The sequence below is a fragment of the Miscanthus floridulus genome, chromosome 11 (genome assembly GCF_019320115.1).
Source record: "Miscanthus floridulus cultivar M001 chromosome 11, ASM1932011v1, whole genome shotgun sequence".
Taxonomy (NCBI): Eukaryota; Viridiplantae; Streptophyta; class Magnoliopsida; order Poales; family Poaceae; genus Miscanthus; species Miscanthus floridulus.
Window position 1 is genome coordinate 920812 of NC_089590.1, and position 13785 is coordinate 934596.

General features: G+C 49.3%; 2 protein-coding genes, 1 long non-coding RNA gene and 1 pseudogene across 5 annotated transcripts; 2 read left to right on the plus strand and 2 right to left on the minus strand.

Moving 5' to 3' along the window:
- LOC136493932 (uncharacterized) overlaps positions 1-13785 on the plus strand; it is a 171580-nt pseudogene that overhangs the window by 122110 nt on the left and 35685 nt on the right.
- Positions 488-8808, minus strand: LOC136494116 (E3 ubiquitin-protein ligase WAV3-like). Of its 2 annotated transcripts, XM_066490264.1 has the most exons (3): positions 3412-3577; positions 3131-3331; positions 808-2700 (listed from the first exon to the last, which is right to left on the minus strand). In XM_066490264.1, exons 1-3 carry the CDS (start codon positions 3560-3562, stop codon positions 944-946), a joined length of 2109 nt encoding a protein of 702 aa, XP_066346361.1. In that variant the 5' UTR covers positions 3563-3577; the 3' UTR covers positions 808-943. The 2 variants fall into 2 exon arrangements, with proteins under 2 accessions (XP_066346360.1, XP_066346361.1); XM_066490263.1 differs by lacking the exons at positions 3131-3331; positions 3412-3577 and adding an exon at positions 8022-8808 and having other exon boundaries at positions 488-2700.
- LOC136494117 (glutathione S-transferase T3-like) lies at positions 5130-7995 on the minus strand. 2 transcript variants are annotated; one of them, XM_066490266.1, is made up of 4 exons: positions 6647-7995; positions 5941-6370; positions 5592-5864; positions 5130-5505 (listed from the first exon to the last, which is right to left on the minus strand). In XM_066490266.1, the coding sequence occupies exons 2-4, from the start codon at positions 6367-6369 to the stop codon at positions 5185-5187; spliced, it is 1023 nt and encodes a 340-aa protein (XP_066346363.1). In that variant the 5' UTR covers position 6370; positions 6647-7995; the 3' UTR covers positions 5130-5184. The 2 variants fall into 2 exon arrangements, with proteins under 2 accessions (XP_066346363.1, XP_066346362.1); XM_066490265.1 differs by lacking the exon at positions 6647-7995 and having other exon boundaries at positions 5941-6618.
- LOC136493541 (uncharacterized) lies at positions 11298-11777 on the plus strand. The gene is made up of 3 exons (XR_010768375.1): positions 11298-11399; positions 11501-11561; positions 11640-11777. It is a non-coding gene; the product is annotated as an uncharacterized lncRNA (long non-coding RNA).

A 13785-nucleotide genomic window follows, 5' to 3' on the forward strand; every position in this document is an offset into this window, starting at 1 on the left:
TATCTTGAATCTTGATCCATCCATCTATTCATCGACTGACTGAGAAGGGGAGAGTGAAGAGAACCAAGTCACCACCAACCATGGCCATGCATGTTCACCGTACCTTTCCCTGTTACTACCTCTATGATGAGATGAGATATTTAAGATGAACCAGCTCTTCTGTTACCAAGCAAGCATGACGGAGATGGCTGGTCTGCCCGGACCCCGATCAGCTCAGCTCAGTTTCGGCTGGCTGCTCTGATTGTTAGGAATCGGAATAAGAAACAGAAACAGAAACAGAGGAGCATGACAAGTGATGAATGAATCATGAGCTGATTGGTATCGGGCAGCCTGCTTTCCCTTGCGACTGGTTGCCATCAGACAGGCTCTAGTTCAGCCAAGGGCAGGAAATCTCCTGTTGCTCATGACCTGATTGACACTGCAAGATGTAATTATCTTGTACAGTACTCATATAGCAACAAACAGGAACCAATGGAAATGGAAGGATTCATCCTATTTGGGTTGGGTTGATTAATCGTCACCATAATTGATAATCCATATATAAGGGGGTAATTAATAACAACAACAGCAGCTCTGACTGCTTCTGTTCATCTTCTACTAGCCGCCGTTCGCCGGACTCAGGCGGCGAGGCGTGGGGGCTCTCTTCTTCCTCCTCTTCTCCTGTTTGGTTCTCAGTCTCATTTCACAAGCGAAAACGAAAACGAAAACGAAAAAGGGCAAAACAAAAGACGACTCAATTACAGACAGACATGAGGACGGTAAGCTTCAGAAGCGCGCGTTCTCAAAGCCGTGCAGGTCGCTGACCCGGTTCATGGACTTGCGCATGATGGCCACCTTGGCCAGCTGCTCCGCCGCGCGCCACGCTGACGTAGGCGTCAGTGGCTCGCCGGCCCCGACAGGAGGACCGGCTGACCCGCGTGGGGTCCCCACGGGCGTCGTCGTGTCACCATCTCCCCTCCTCCTGCCGCTCCTCGACGTCGGCGTCAGCGGCTCCTGCTGCTGGTACTGATGCTGGTTGACACGCCGCCACCGCATGTCGCTCAGCTCCGTGTCCAGGTTGCCCACCAGCTCCTGCTGCTGCTGCGTCGGCGGCGACTGCAGCACCAGCGCCCGCGCCGACGACAGCAGATGGATCGCCGTCGCCAGGTCCTGCAGCTCCGCCAGCCGCCGCGACTCCGCCACGGCGCGCGTCGCCACGAACAGGTCGTGCAGCCGCCGTGACGACGACGACGACGCCCGCTCGTCCTGGAGCGGGGGCAGCAGCAGCGGCTGCTCCGCGCCGCGGACCGTCTCCTGCGACGCCGGGTCGCGGTAGCTGCACCGCACCGACAGCGAGTGCGGGTGGCTGCCCAGCGGCGCGCGCACCTCCACCAGCAGCTCGCGCTCTTCCTCCGCGTACATCTCGCCCAGCCGCACGCTCACCCCCGCGCCACCGCCGCCGGAGACCGCCACGGCCTGCTGCCCGGGCCCGCACGAGTACACCGCCGTGATCTCCCCCCTCGGGAACGCCAGTTCCAGGTGCACCTCCTGCATCACCACGCTCACCAGCCCGCCCAGGCACTTGGCGAACGCGTGCTCCACGGGAGGCTCCGCCGACTCCTCCTTGGACTCGGACACGAGAGGAGGCGCGTCGCCGGGGCCGATGGGGATCTCCACGTGGGTGAAGCGCGTTGCTGGGGCCACGGCTGGCCGCCCAAACTGCTTCCTTGTCGAATTTTCCGCTGTCGCCGCCGGCGGCGCCTGCTGCTGCTGCTGGGTGTCGGAGAGCAGCATGACGGTGGCCACCGGGTTGCGGTCGCGTCGGTCCTCGAGCACCTTGGTCGCCTTGCGCAGCGCGTCGCCCACACACGCGCTCTGCTGCCCCTGCTCCTGCCCCTGCGTGGCCGTGGTCGCGGCGGCGGCGCAAACGACGAGGCGGTCGACGATCTGCCGCGCCGACCGCTGGCCCGTCCTGGTCATCCGGCGCAGCGGCAGCAGGCGCTTGGCGGCGCCGGAGAACGCGACGATGGAGAGGCGGTCGGCGGGGCCGAGGGAGGCGACGACGAGGCGCATCCCGCGCTTGAGCATCTGCAGCTTCTCGCCCATCATGCCCTGGCTGACGTCCAGCACGGTGACCAGGTCGATGGGCGCGCGCCGCGGGGCCGCCGACGAGGAGCGCAGCCCGGGCGCCTTGACCTTGACGGCCACCACGTACTTGCCGTGGCGCCGACCCGATGACACGAGCGCGGCCTCGGGCGCCACGGTGACGGCGAGACCCGAGGTGGTCCTGGGCCGCGGGAAGAAGCCCCTGAACTCGGCGGCGCCCTGCTCCTCGTCGTCGTCCTCGTCGGCCTCCGGGATCGGGTTGAAGCCGCCGCCGTTGGCCGCGGCCTTGGGCGCCAGCAGGGGTTCGTCGTCGTCGTACAGCTTGGGGCCACCACCGGCGGAGGCGGGCGGCGGCGTCTTGCGGCCGTCGCCGCCACCGCCCCGGTGCTTGCTCTGCGCGTCGTCGTGGAAGGAGCAGTGGAGGCGGAGGGAGGCGAGGAAGGGCGCCTGGCGCCACGGCGAGGCGCAGACGGGGCAGGACAGGACGCCGTTGGCGGAGGAGGAGCGCGCGTGGGCGGCGATGCAGGGGAAGTGGAAGGCGTGGGAGCACTCGGCCGTGAACACAGCCGAGCTGCCGCCGCTCTTGACGCCGCGCGAGCACACGCCGCACCGGGACTGCACACAGGCACAAAGAGAGAGAGAGAGAGAGCAACCATCAGCAGCTGACAAATGCACACATGCATTCTGCAAGAAAAGACAGAGAATGATGGATGAACAAACAAAAGAAAACAAATCGAACAAATTTGGGTGATTTCTTTCCCTCGGCTTCCCTTCCCAAAGAAAGAAAGAAAAGAGCAAACGTTGGGATGAGGGAAAGATGGACTTTTTGGGCGCTAGCAGTAGGATCATTTGGAGCACTCAAATAAAAATCTCCATCTTGGACGAGTAAAAGCTGCTGTGATCTGAGAGCATCTCCAACAACTCCCTATATTTTACTTGGTATATCTTGTGTTTTAGCAACTTGGTATTTTGTTTGGCAAGTGAAAAAATCACCTCTCTCCAACAATTTGGTATCAACTTGGTAAATCAAAAAAAACAGGCCCACCTAGTAGCGTGACTTTTCCGTGCCCTCTGGCCGCCGCGACTATTCCCCTGCCTCTCGCCGCGCGACTTGTTCTTGTCGCGTAGACAGGACGCCGCGCCGCCGCCCATTCATCTCCTCGGCGCTTCTCCATGGTGCACACAGCAGCGTGGCTCATCTCCAAATAGTGAAGCCGGTGGGAAGCTGCAGCAAGGCCGGCATCTCCTGCAATAGATCAGGTCGGTATTAAATCACTTTGGTCTCGTCTCCATCTGTAGATGCCATAAATTGTTGATTACACAAACCTTGTAGTTCAGGAGTCATGCCTAGGAAGAGATCCCGTCTTGGAAGCTTCGTGGATGATTCATCATCCGATGATGATGACAGTCTCATTGCATCGGCTGCTGCAATTATCGAAACCTTTTCCAATGTAAAAAGGAAACATGGTGGCTCCATCCCAGGACATAAGGTTATTTACCGTGATAGAGAAGCCGGTCACGACAGGATGTTTAAAGATTATTTGGCCGAAAATCCAACATACCCCCCTGAAATCTTCCGTCGAAGGTTTTTGTTCTTTGACTTCGAATGATTTGTCGTATGTTCATAAATATAAATATGTTTGTTAATGTTTCGATTTGTTTTCATTAGGAACAGGATGTCTAGGGAGCTTTTCGTACACATAATGAATGCAGTTGAAGCACATGATGATTACTTTGTGCAGAAAAGGAATGGTGCCGGAGTACTTGGATTGAGTTGCTTCCAAAAGATCACAGCCGCAATGCGTATGCTCTCATACGGGGTTGCAGCTGATGCGACAGATGAGTACGTACGAATTGGCGAAAGTACTGCACTTGAGAGCCTTCGTAGGTTTGTTGCTGCAGTGGATGAAATTTTTGGAGAACAATACCTCAGATATCCCAATGAGGCAGACATTGCACGCCTACTTGCAATGGGCGAGGAAAAAGGTTTTCCAGGAATGCTAGGGTCGATCGATTGTATGCACTGGAAGTGGAAGAACTGTCCATATGACAAGCAAGGTCAGCACAAGGGCCATGTAGACGACCCCACTCTCATTTTGGAGGCCGTTGCTTCGAATGATCTTTGGATATGGCATGCCTTCTTTGGAATGCCTGGATCTCATAATGATATCAACGTTCTTCATAGGTCTCCTTTGTTTGATAACTTAGCGGAAGGTACAGCTCCTCAAGTGAACTATTCTGTTAATGGCCATGATTACACGATGGGCTACTATCTTGCAGATGGTATATATCCACAATGGGCAACTTTGATTCAGTCAATCTCTCATCCCACGGGTAACAAGAGACAATATTTTGCCAAAGCTCAAGAAGCAGCGAGGAAGATGGTAGAGAGAGCTTTTGGGGTTCTTCAATCTAGGTTTGCCATAGTTCGAGGACCAGCTCGCTTTTGGGACCCTGAGACACTGTCAAAGATAATGAGGGCTTGTGTGATCATGCACAACATGATTGTGGAAGATGAAGGATTTGTGGTTGATCATAATGAGCGTTTCGACTACGGTGGTGAGAATGTCGAGCCTGCACATGGCCATGCACATCGCACACTTGAAGAATTTATTGAGGCGCACAAAAAGATCCGAGACAAGGAAACACATGTGCAGTTAAAAGAAGACCTCATCGAGCACCTGTGGAATGTCCATCCTGATTTATATTAGCTTATTTTCAATGGCTACCGAGTTGTCATCTAATTTTATTTTGCTATCATATAGTACTGTCGTTCTTATCTATTAGAACATATTGTTTGTAATTTTCTGTGTACATGTGCCGGCCTTCATTTAGCATTTGCTCTGGAGTACTGTGAAATTTTTGTGATCATTGTACCGGCCACTGGTCAATGAATGAATGTGTGCTATTGGTGCGTGGCGTCAGTGTACTGTTGGTGCGTGGCGTCAGTGCTGATGAGACTAGTGCACTGTTGGTGCGTGGCGTCAGTGCTGCTCCACAGATTTGCCGGCCAACAACTAAACTATAAACGGCACAGTAGCTCGTAGTTCCAAATTTAATACTGAATAAACTTAAACAACATAGCTCATAGTTCAACAACTAAATATTTGGAGTAAGCTTCGCGAGAATCTGCTCTTGCATTATCTCAAGCCACTGACGCTGCTTCGGATTGAGAGACGTCATGTCCGCTAACATAATTTTATTCTGTTCTTTCATCAAGTCGGTTTCAGCTTTTTTTGCTTCATTGTCCACCCTCTTCTTCTCTAGCTCTAGTGTAGCCTTCTCTATCTCTAGTGTAGCCATGAACCTGTCCTCTTTGGCCTTCTCCTTTTCCTTCTCGAAAACCTCCTTCTTCGACCACATCTTGTCCAATGCTTCCATGCAAGCTTCACCACCTCCTCGCTTAAGATTTGCTTTTACCTGATCAATAATCAATGCTTTAGTACAGTCCAATAAAAAAAAATTGTACAACTAATATAAAACTCTTTGCCACTTAAAATTTGTACCTTCTTTATCCCATCGGACCTCTTCCTTGGTTCGGTTTCTTCAGCTTCAAGAGGTATGCCATTGTCATTATTTAAGGCTCCTTCATCCCTTGGCCTTGACACCTTTCCGGCCTTCTTTTGCTTCTTGCTTTTTGCTAGTTTCTCAACCTCTGCAATTTCTACCATCTTGGATTTCCACTTGTCCTCCTCCTTGAGTATGTCCCAGCAATGCTCAAAAACAAAAGATTTGTTGTCCCTGTCTAAGTTTTTGTAGACCTTTTTTGCTTCATTAAGCTGCATAGAAATACCATCAAAGTATATACATTTTAAAAGTGAAGTTCAAATAAAGCATTCAAAATAAATTGCATACCTTATCTTGCATAGTTGTGCCACTTTGATTCCTACGTAGAATTTGATCATAGTGTGAACAAAACTTGTTCACACTAGTTTGAATTACCAGAAACCGATGCATAATGGAACTCTCTGAACGAGGAACTTTAGATTTGTTGTGTTCCTCGAAATAAGCATGAACTTTGCCCCAAAATGTAGTACGAGATTGATTCGCCCCGTTAATGGGATCCTTGCTAATAGCCAACCATCCAAAGCAAACAATTTCATCCTCTTCGGGAGTAAAATTTTTGGACCTCTTTCCTCCCTTCGTGCTTCGGCTTGGCTGCACTACTTCAACACTACTAGGACTGTCTTGGCTCTCTGGAATGTCATCAACCTCGTTCACGGCAGCAACAGGAGCCCCATGTCCTTCGAGAAGGATGTTGCTCAAGAAACCATCTTCTTCCATTCTAAAATGAGTATAGAACATAAAAAAACAGTGAAGATTGCACTATAACAGAAGATAAACCAAAGGGACATGACGAGTATACTACAAGATTATATATAGGGTCCAAATCCATGAACAACAAAAAACATAATACTTGAATAATCGTTTGGAGCCGAAACCTAAACCATAGGTCGCCATACATGAACAACAGCCTGAACCCATGAACAAACTGAACCCTAAACCCCGATCCATGGTCTACCTGAACGAGTTGAGGAGGATAGTTCAGGACAAGGCGTACCTGATCGATGGCCGGCAAAACTTGGCGGAAGAGATCGCCGGCAGACCTTGGTGGAACACACGCGCCGGCAGAACTGGGCGGAAGAGGACGCCGGCAGAACAGAAGCGGACGCCGGCAGAACTGGGCGGAAGCGGACGCCGGCAGAACTGGACGCCGGCAGAACTGGGCGGAAGAGGACGCCGGCAGAACAAAGAGGAGAAGACGGGCCGGGAGATCTTTAAACGCGCGCGAAGGGGAGATGGATCGCTCTGGATCGGCGCGGGAAGAGTACGCGCGCGCGCGGGAGGGACCTGGCGGCCGCGGGAGACGCCGAAATCGGCGATACGAAGTGAAAGCCGCGCGCGGAACAATACGCGCGCGAGGAAGGAATTTGGCAAGTTGGGAAAAATAGGAAGTGAATATAGGGAGTTGTTGGAGAGGAGTTTTTGAGTTTTTTGCAAAATTATAAGAATAGCAAGTCAATATAAGGAGTTGTTGGAGATGCTCTGATTGGATCCATCTTTTTGTGCTCTAGGCTCCACCTTCTCCTCCCACGGACACACATCTTCTCCAAAAGAAAAGAAAAGCAGGGGATTTGCATCCTGCTGTGCAGCTGCTGCTAGCACTACTAAAAGTGTAGTACAATACTGCTACAGAGGCCTCAATCCTAAAAGGCGTCGTTGTAGCAGTACGGTTTTCTTTTCTTTTTGGATGGATAATGGCAAGAGATGCATGAGATCCAGAATGAGAATCAAGAAAGGGGGAGGAAAAGGCTGGATGGGGGATCTGTGCTGAATGCTTGCTTTGGTAATCTAGGCATGGCAGTGTATCCAGGGAGAAGATGGCTATGCAATGCATTGCAATCAGGGGGGTGGTGGGATGGGAGGAAAACAAAAACAAACGAGTGGCCTGATTGGAAAAAGCTGCTGCAGCTGCAGCTGCTGCGAGTGACGACGACGATATAATAATAATTGCTCAATCATCACAAGTTGGAGAGGAAGAATCTCAAGGAGGAAGAAAGGTGGATTAGGACAAAACAGGGGAGGGTGGTGGCAATCATTGTTGGCCGGTTTCTTTCTAGAGAGAGAAGGGAAGAGAGATGGGGATCACCAATCACGAGCGGCCAGGGCAAAAGACAAGCTCCATTGCTGATAGACTAAGTTATTAGTATACTAGTTCAATCATGGTGGAGTGCATTCGATTCAGTTTTCTTCGTCGGCTGGCTTTGCTTTGCTTGCGCCGCTGAACAACAGCAAGCAAGGGTCAACCAAATCAGAAGTGATGAGAACGAATCGATCCATGTTTTCCCATCCCCATCATCATTGTAGTTCAGTTCAGCTCTTGGATCAAACGAAAGAAACGTGAAATGTGAGAGATGGTGTACACTGTACCGTACCTTGGACGGGAGCAGCGACGCCTTGAGCAGCGCGAATCTGGAGGGGGATCTGGGCGAGGCCGGCGCCGACAGCGCCTGGAAGAGGGGCACGCGGTGCTTCCGCGCGGGCGCCGGCGCGGAGGGCGGCGGCGTCACGGGGGCGGGGTCCGCCGGCTGCTGCAGCGGCCTGGTGCGGCAGCGGAGCGTCGGCGTCGACGGGTTGCTGCTGCTGCCACCGGTGGCCGCGCTCTTGACGGCGGAGAAGAAGCCGCCGCCGCTGGTGCTGCGTGGGCTGGGCGCGTCGTGCTGCGGCCGGCGCTTCTTGTTCTTGGCGTCGCGGTCGTCGTCCCGCTGGACGGACGTGCACAGCGCCCTCCGCCACCCCGTCCCCATCCTTCTCCTCGGTCTTGGTTGGTCAGGCCAAAGGCCCAGGAAGAAGCGAAGCCGAGGTGGAATGGAAGAAGGGAGGAAGGAAGGTGGCGAGCTGCAACTGGTGGCGCTGATCTCCCTCGCTCGCTCTTTAATTGCTACGCACTGATGCTGCTGATAATAATACTACTACGCAGCAGGACGGGGACGGCAGGAGGAGGAGGAGGAGGAGGAGGAGAGGGAGAGCATCAATCACATGGGAATGGAATCCCGGGTCGGAGAAGAGGAGCCTGCTCTCTCTGTCTCAGCAGCTGGAGGAGCACTCGTACTCTGTCTGTTTGGTGCTGTGTGTGCAACTAGCTATAGCGAAGAAGTACTGGTGCGACGAGTCTGCCATTATTTATGTATCCCCTCCTCCTCCTCCTCCTCCTCCTCCTTGCTCCGCGAGCAGCTGCCCTGCCGAGCAATTATTATTATAGCGGGGCGGGGGTGCTGTATCTCTCAACCTACCCTGGTGTGGGCGGGTCCCCCCTCATCAGCTCTGAATACGCTGATCGTATCATCATGCCCTCCATCATTTGATTATTATATTCACAAATCCATGTCTCGCTCCTCCCGATATCTTCCCCTCCGGGCTCTATTGTTATTGGTAACCCAAACTGATCATCGCGGACTTCGAGAACTGCATCGCAGCTTTTCCCACTAGCACTAGCATAGTAGGATAAACCAACCAACGCAGGACGATATTTTGTAGAGGATACTGGCAGGAGCGGAGCAGGGTATCCTGAACCGGGGCCCTGTTTATTCCACCAAATTCCCAACTTTAACACGGTGTAAATTTATGGTACATGCATGGAGTACTAAATGTTGACGAAATCAAAAACTAATTATACAATTTGGTTGTACTTTACGAGACAAACGTTTTGAGCCTAATTAGTCAACGATTGAACAATTATTACCAAATAAAAACAAAACGACACAACATGCCTCGTCTATATGCCATTGCTCTAATCTTGTGATCGATGTTAAAAAGTGCCGATAGGAAAAACAAATTAGTACATATTTACCATTATTACGGATGGCATCTTACACTGTGTCACTGACACATGAGTCACTGACATGGTACTTTTTATACCACTCACCTCATAATGATGGTAAATATGTAAATAATCCCGATCTACTCAGTCCGTCCTTTAAACGTATTTGATTCGAGAAAAGTCATAAAATACATGATCTGTTCCTTCAATTTGCAAGGACGTGTCTTCCCGATTCTCTCAAACTTTCAAACCCCTATTCCAAATCTCCAATTTATGTCATCTCCATATGCCTCCTCTTTATTCTCTCTCTCTCCCGAGCTCTCTCTCCTATATCCTATCTCTCTTCTCTCAAAACTCATTGAGGGGTGTGTGGTCGCGGGCGGGGACAAGGGTGTCGTGGATGAGGGCTGGCGAGTGTTGGGACGTTGCAACACCTGGACGGTGTGGGCATCAGTAGGGGCGAGAGCGGTGATGACAACAGAGGCGGCATGTGACGCGTGTGGTGGCAACAATGATGGCATGCTAGGCCACGAGCTAGGGCTCAGCGAGGTTCGGGCAGCTTGGCATGGCTCGGCTAGGGTTTCTAAAAGGCACAACCATGGCGCTAGTGGAGATGACCTTGCTGGAGTACCATTAGGACGCATGCAAGATTGTGGCAACAACGAGCATCGAGAACAAGATGCGTCGGCGCCTCACGTGGTTCGGCTTCAACTCCGTCATCGTCACGTGGAGATGACACACCCTTATAGCTTAGCTTGCTGCACTTTTGGAATACCTCCTCCTAGTCCTAACTACTCCTAGTTCATGTTCACATCCCCTTTTATTTTTTTATATAATAATAAATACACATGATTCTTTTACGTACACACTATACCACACACCAAAATTAGCGTCAGATATCGATCACTAAAACTAGGTATTTAGCGATGCAACATTGGTCGGTAAAGAATTCCAACGAAGCATCGGTCGGTAAAGGTGCCTTAAGCGGCTATACATCGATCGCTATAGATGGCGTCAAACCATGAGTCAGTATAGGTCAATAATAAAGTCAGACAGTCGGTCGGTATATTTTGAGGTAAAATCTAGCGCGCTGCAGGCTGTCGATTCGCGCCCAAAATTTGGGTACCCAATCTCCGAAACCCTAGTGCGCGCGTAAAAAATCTGTGGCAACCATTTTTTCCTGGCTCGCGCTCCCTTATCCCCTTCCGTGAAACAAAAACAGTGCCGCCCCCTTCCTTCCATGAAACAAAACACTGCACCGTCCCGTTCCTTCGATACCAAATCGCCTACCGGCACACGGTCCTCTCCCATCGCCGCCGCTCCAAGGGATCCCAGCAGGGGTCACGCCCAGGCACCACACTGCTGCAGGGGGCCCACGCCGCCCCTGCAGGGGTCACGCGCCGCCGCCACTCCCAGGTTCTGCGGCTAGGAGGGGGGCCACGGCGCCACGCCCAGCCGGAGGGACGCGCCACAAGGAGGGACACGCTAGGGGCGCAGTCTCCTACCCCGGGTGGTGCCGGACTTCAGTCTCAGCAGCCGGCCACTCTGAGTTCTTAAGAAAGGTTTGTGACTTGGTGATTTTCTTCACATTTTAGTCTAAGAAGCCTTGAAGATTCATTTTTGGTTCTGAGTGAATTAGTTTTAGCTAAATGCGTGAATCTTTTTGCTTTCTTGGACATTGCTTGGCAACATGCAAGGGCAGCTTCTCCATTGGTCGGAACTCACTTTTTAGTCTGCTTGTGCTATGGTGTTGCTTGCTTGCTGGGGTAACGTGTTGTGAACCAAGCCTTCAGTAATTTCAGGTCACAATTCCAGAACTAAATTGTATGCAAGTTCCTGTGTTCTATGATTTTAACTTGTTCAGCAACTTTCATTGTGTGGGTGCAGGTGTTTAGTGTGGTGTTGCTACTGCTGGACAACAGGTAGTTCTACTTGCGCACCTCGAGAAGACGTTCGAACGATATTGTGGCAGCAGCTCTCCTTGTTTCCATCGGTAGGATTCCCTTTCGCTAGCTATTCATCTATTTTTTTCAATATTGTCAAAGTATGCAACTATTTCAATGCTTGTGATATTTTTTTATTTAATACTATAAGCTACTGGATCTCTTGCATAAAGGTTGATGATGGATAAAACATGGATTGATGATAATGCTAGGTAAATGATAATAACTTCACAACCACTGAGAGTGCTATTTTTAGGTAAAATAGAATTTAATCTAAAATTTTCATATAGGCACAACAAGACAAATTTGCAAGGGGTGAACAGTTTCTTAGCTTTTGCATTTAAGAATTCAGCGGTAGGCAGCAAGATATTATGTCCTTGAAGAAAGTGTGTTAACTCATTTTGGAAAGATTCAAGTGAAGTCCGTGAGCACTTGATATGTGATGGGTTTCTAAAAGGGTATAGAACATGGACCTTACATGGAGAAGGTAGCTCTTCAATGAATCATGATGATGGGAATTATGATGATGCTGAGTTTATAGAGGATTCTAATGAGGATGATGATATATTTGATTTTCTTAGAGACTTAGTTGCTGGTTTGGATGATAGAGGAGATTTTGAGGACAATGGTTCTACTCTAGAGCCTTGTCCTGAACTAGTTGCCCTTGAGAAGTTGGTAGTAGAAAATAACAAGGAGTTGTACCCAAATTGCAAGAAATATACACAACTAAGGTTCCTAATTAGATTGCTCCATATCAAACTCCTTGGAGGATGGTCTGATAGATCTATTAATCTGCTTTTAGATCTACTTAATGATGCACTTCCTAAGGGTTCAGCACTACCTAGAACATTTCATGAAGCTAAGAAATTGGTGAAATCCATTGGAATTGGTTACAATAGTATTCATGCATGTGAAAATGATTGCATTCTCTATTGGAAGGGGAATGTGGATCTGAATTCGTGTCCAAAATGTAAGGTTTCACGATGGAAATCAGAAAGGAAGAGTTTAGATGGGAAATGTATTCATAAGATTCCTAGGAAGGTTCTCCATTACTTTCTTATAAAGAAACAACTCAAAAAGTTATTTTTGTCCTTGAAAACAGCAAGGCTAACAAGATGGCACGATGAAGACCGAAAAAAGGATGGTCTACTAAGGCATCTTGCAGATTCACCTCTATGGGAGTCCTTTGATAAAGACCATCCATAGTTTGCTATAGATAGCCGAAACATACGTCTAGCATTCGTCACTGATGGTTTTTAATCCATTTAGAACCATGAATGTTAGCTATAGTGTTTGGCCTGGTATATGTATTCCCTTGAACTTTCCACCTTCAATGTGCGTGAAGTAATCAAATTTCATCCTATCTTATCTGATTCCTAGTAGAAATGCTCTTGGTAGTGATATGGATCTCTATTGTCAGCCACTTATTTATGACTTGTTACATATGTTTGAACATGCTGTTAGAACTTATGATGCTTCAAGGGGTGAGTATTTTCAGTTGCGAGCAACAGTATTGTGGACTATTACTGATTTCCCTAGTCTAGGATATGTGTCCGGATCTATCACATCTGGTGAAGCTGCATGTTCACATTGTCACATCTTTATAGATTCACTCAGACTTGGTAATGGTAGCAAGACATGCTATATGGGTCATAGAAGATTCTTGCATGAAAATCACCCATTTCGGTTTGATGCCAATAAATTTGGTGGTACAACTGAGTTTATGTAACATCCTTGGTGTTACACCGTAAATCATTTACTAAAACATATCATCAGCATCATGTTTTATATGTTAATGCATGTGATAAAGTATGTAGATCAATTTTTGTAACTCGAAACCATCAACAAAAATGAGAAACAAAAGTTGATTTGATAGTCATGTTATATCACTTAGGGTTCAAAACTAATTTTTATTAAGCAAAAATGCTACAGAACATATATGTGATACTTAAATAAAGTTTGAAGTACAAATTTTGTAGATGACAATGAAATACTTGCGGTCGAAAAATGATATTACTAGCTAGTATTTCCTCTAGCTTAGAAATCGCAAATGGAAATCAAATCTAGCTCAAAAACTTAGAAATTTTTAGTTCTGCCGACAGCTAGACATTGCTATGTTTAGTAATTTATTATGAGAGATTGGGTTAAAGGGTGGTGTAGTGTTATAGCTCGATTTGGTAGTGTCATGTGCCATCTTGAGCATGGTCAAGATAGTTTAGGTTTAGGAGCAACCATTTGGTCATGTTGAACGCTTTAAAATTCATGCATGACACTTGTTTCGGTTGCCAGGACGTCTGGGCGCGGTCACCGTTGCACGGAGCCTCAGCATCGCTGAGCTGGGCTACGCGTGCGCGTGCGCTGCCACACTTGGCTGGCCTCGGCTGCCCTGTCCTAGCCACCTTAGCTCGGTAGTGTGGGGTTATTACTGCTGTCGCT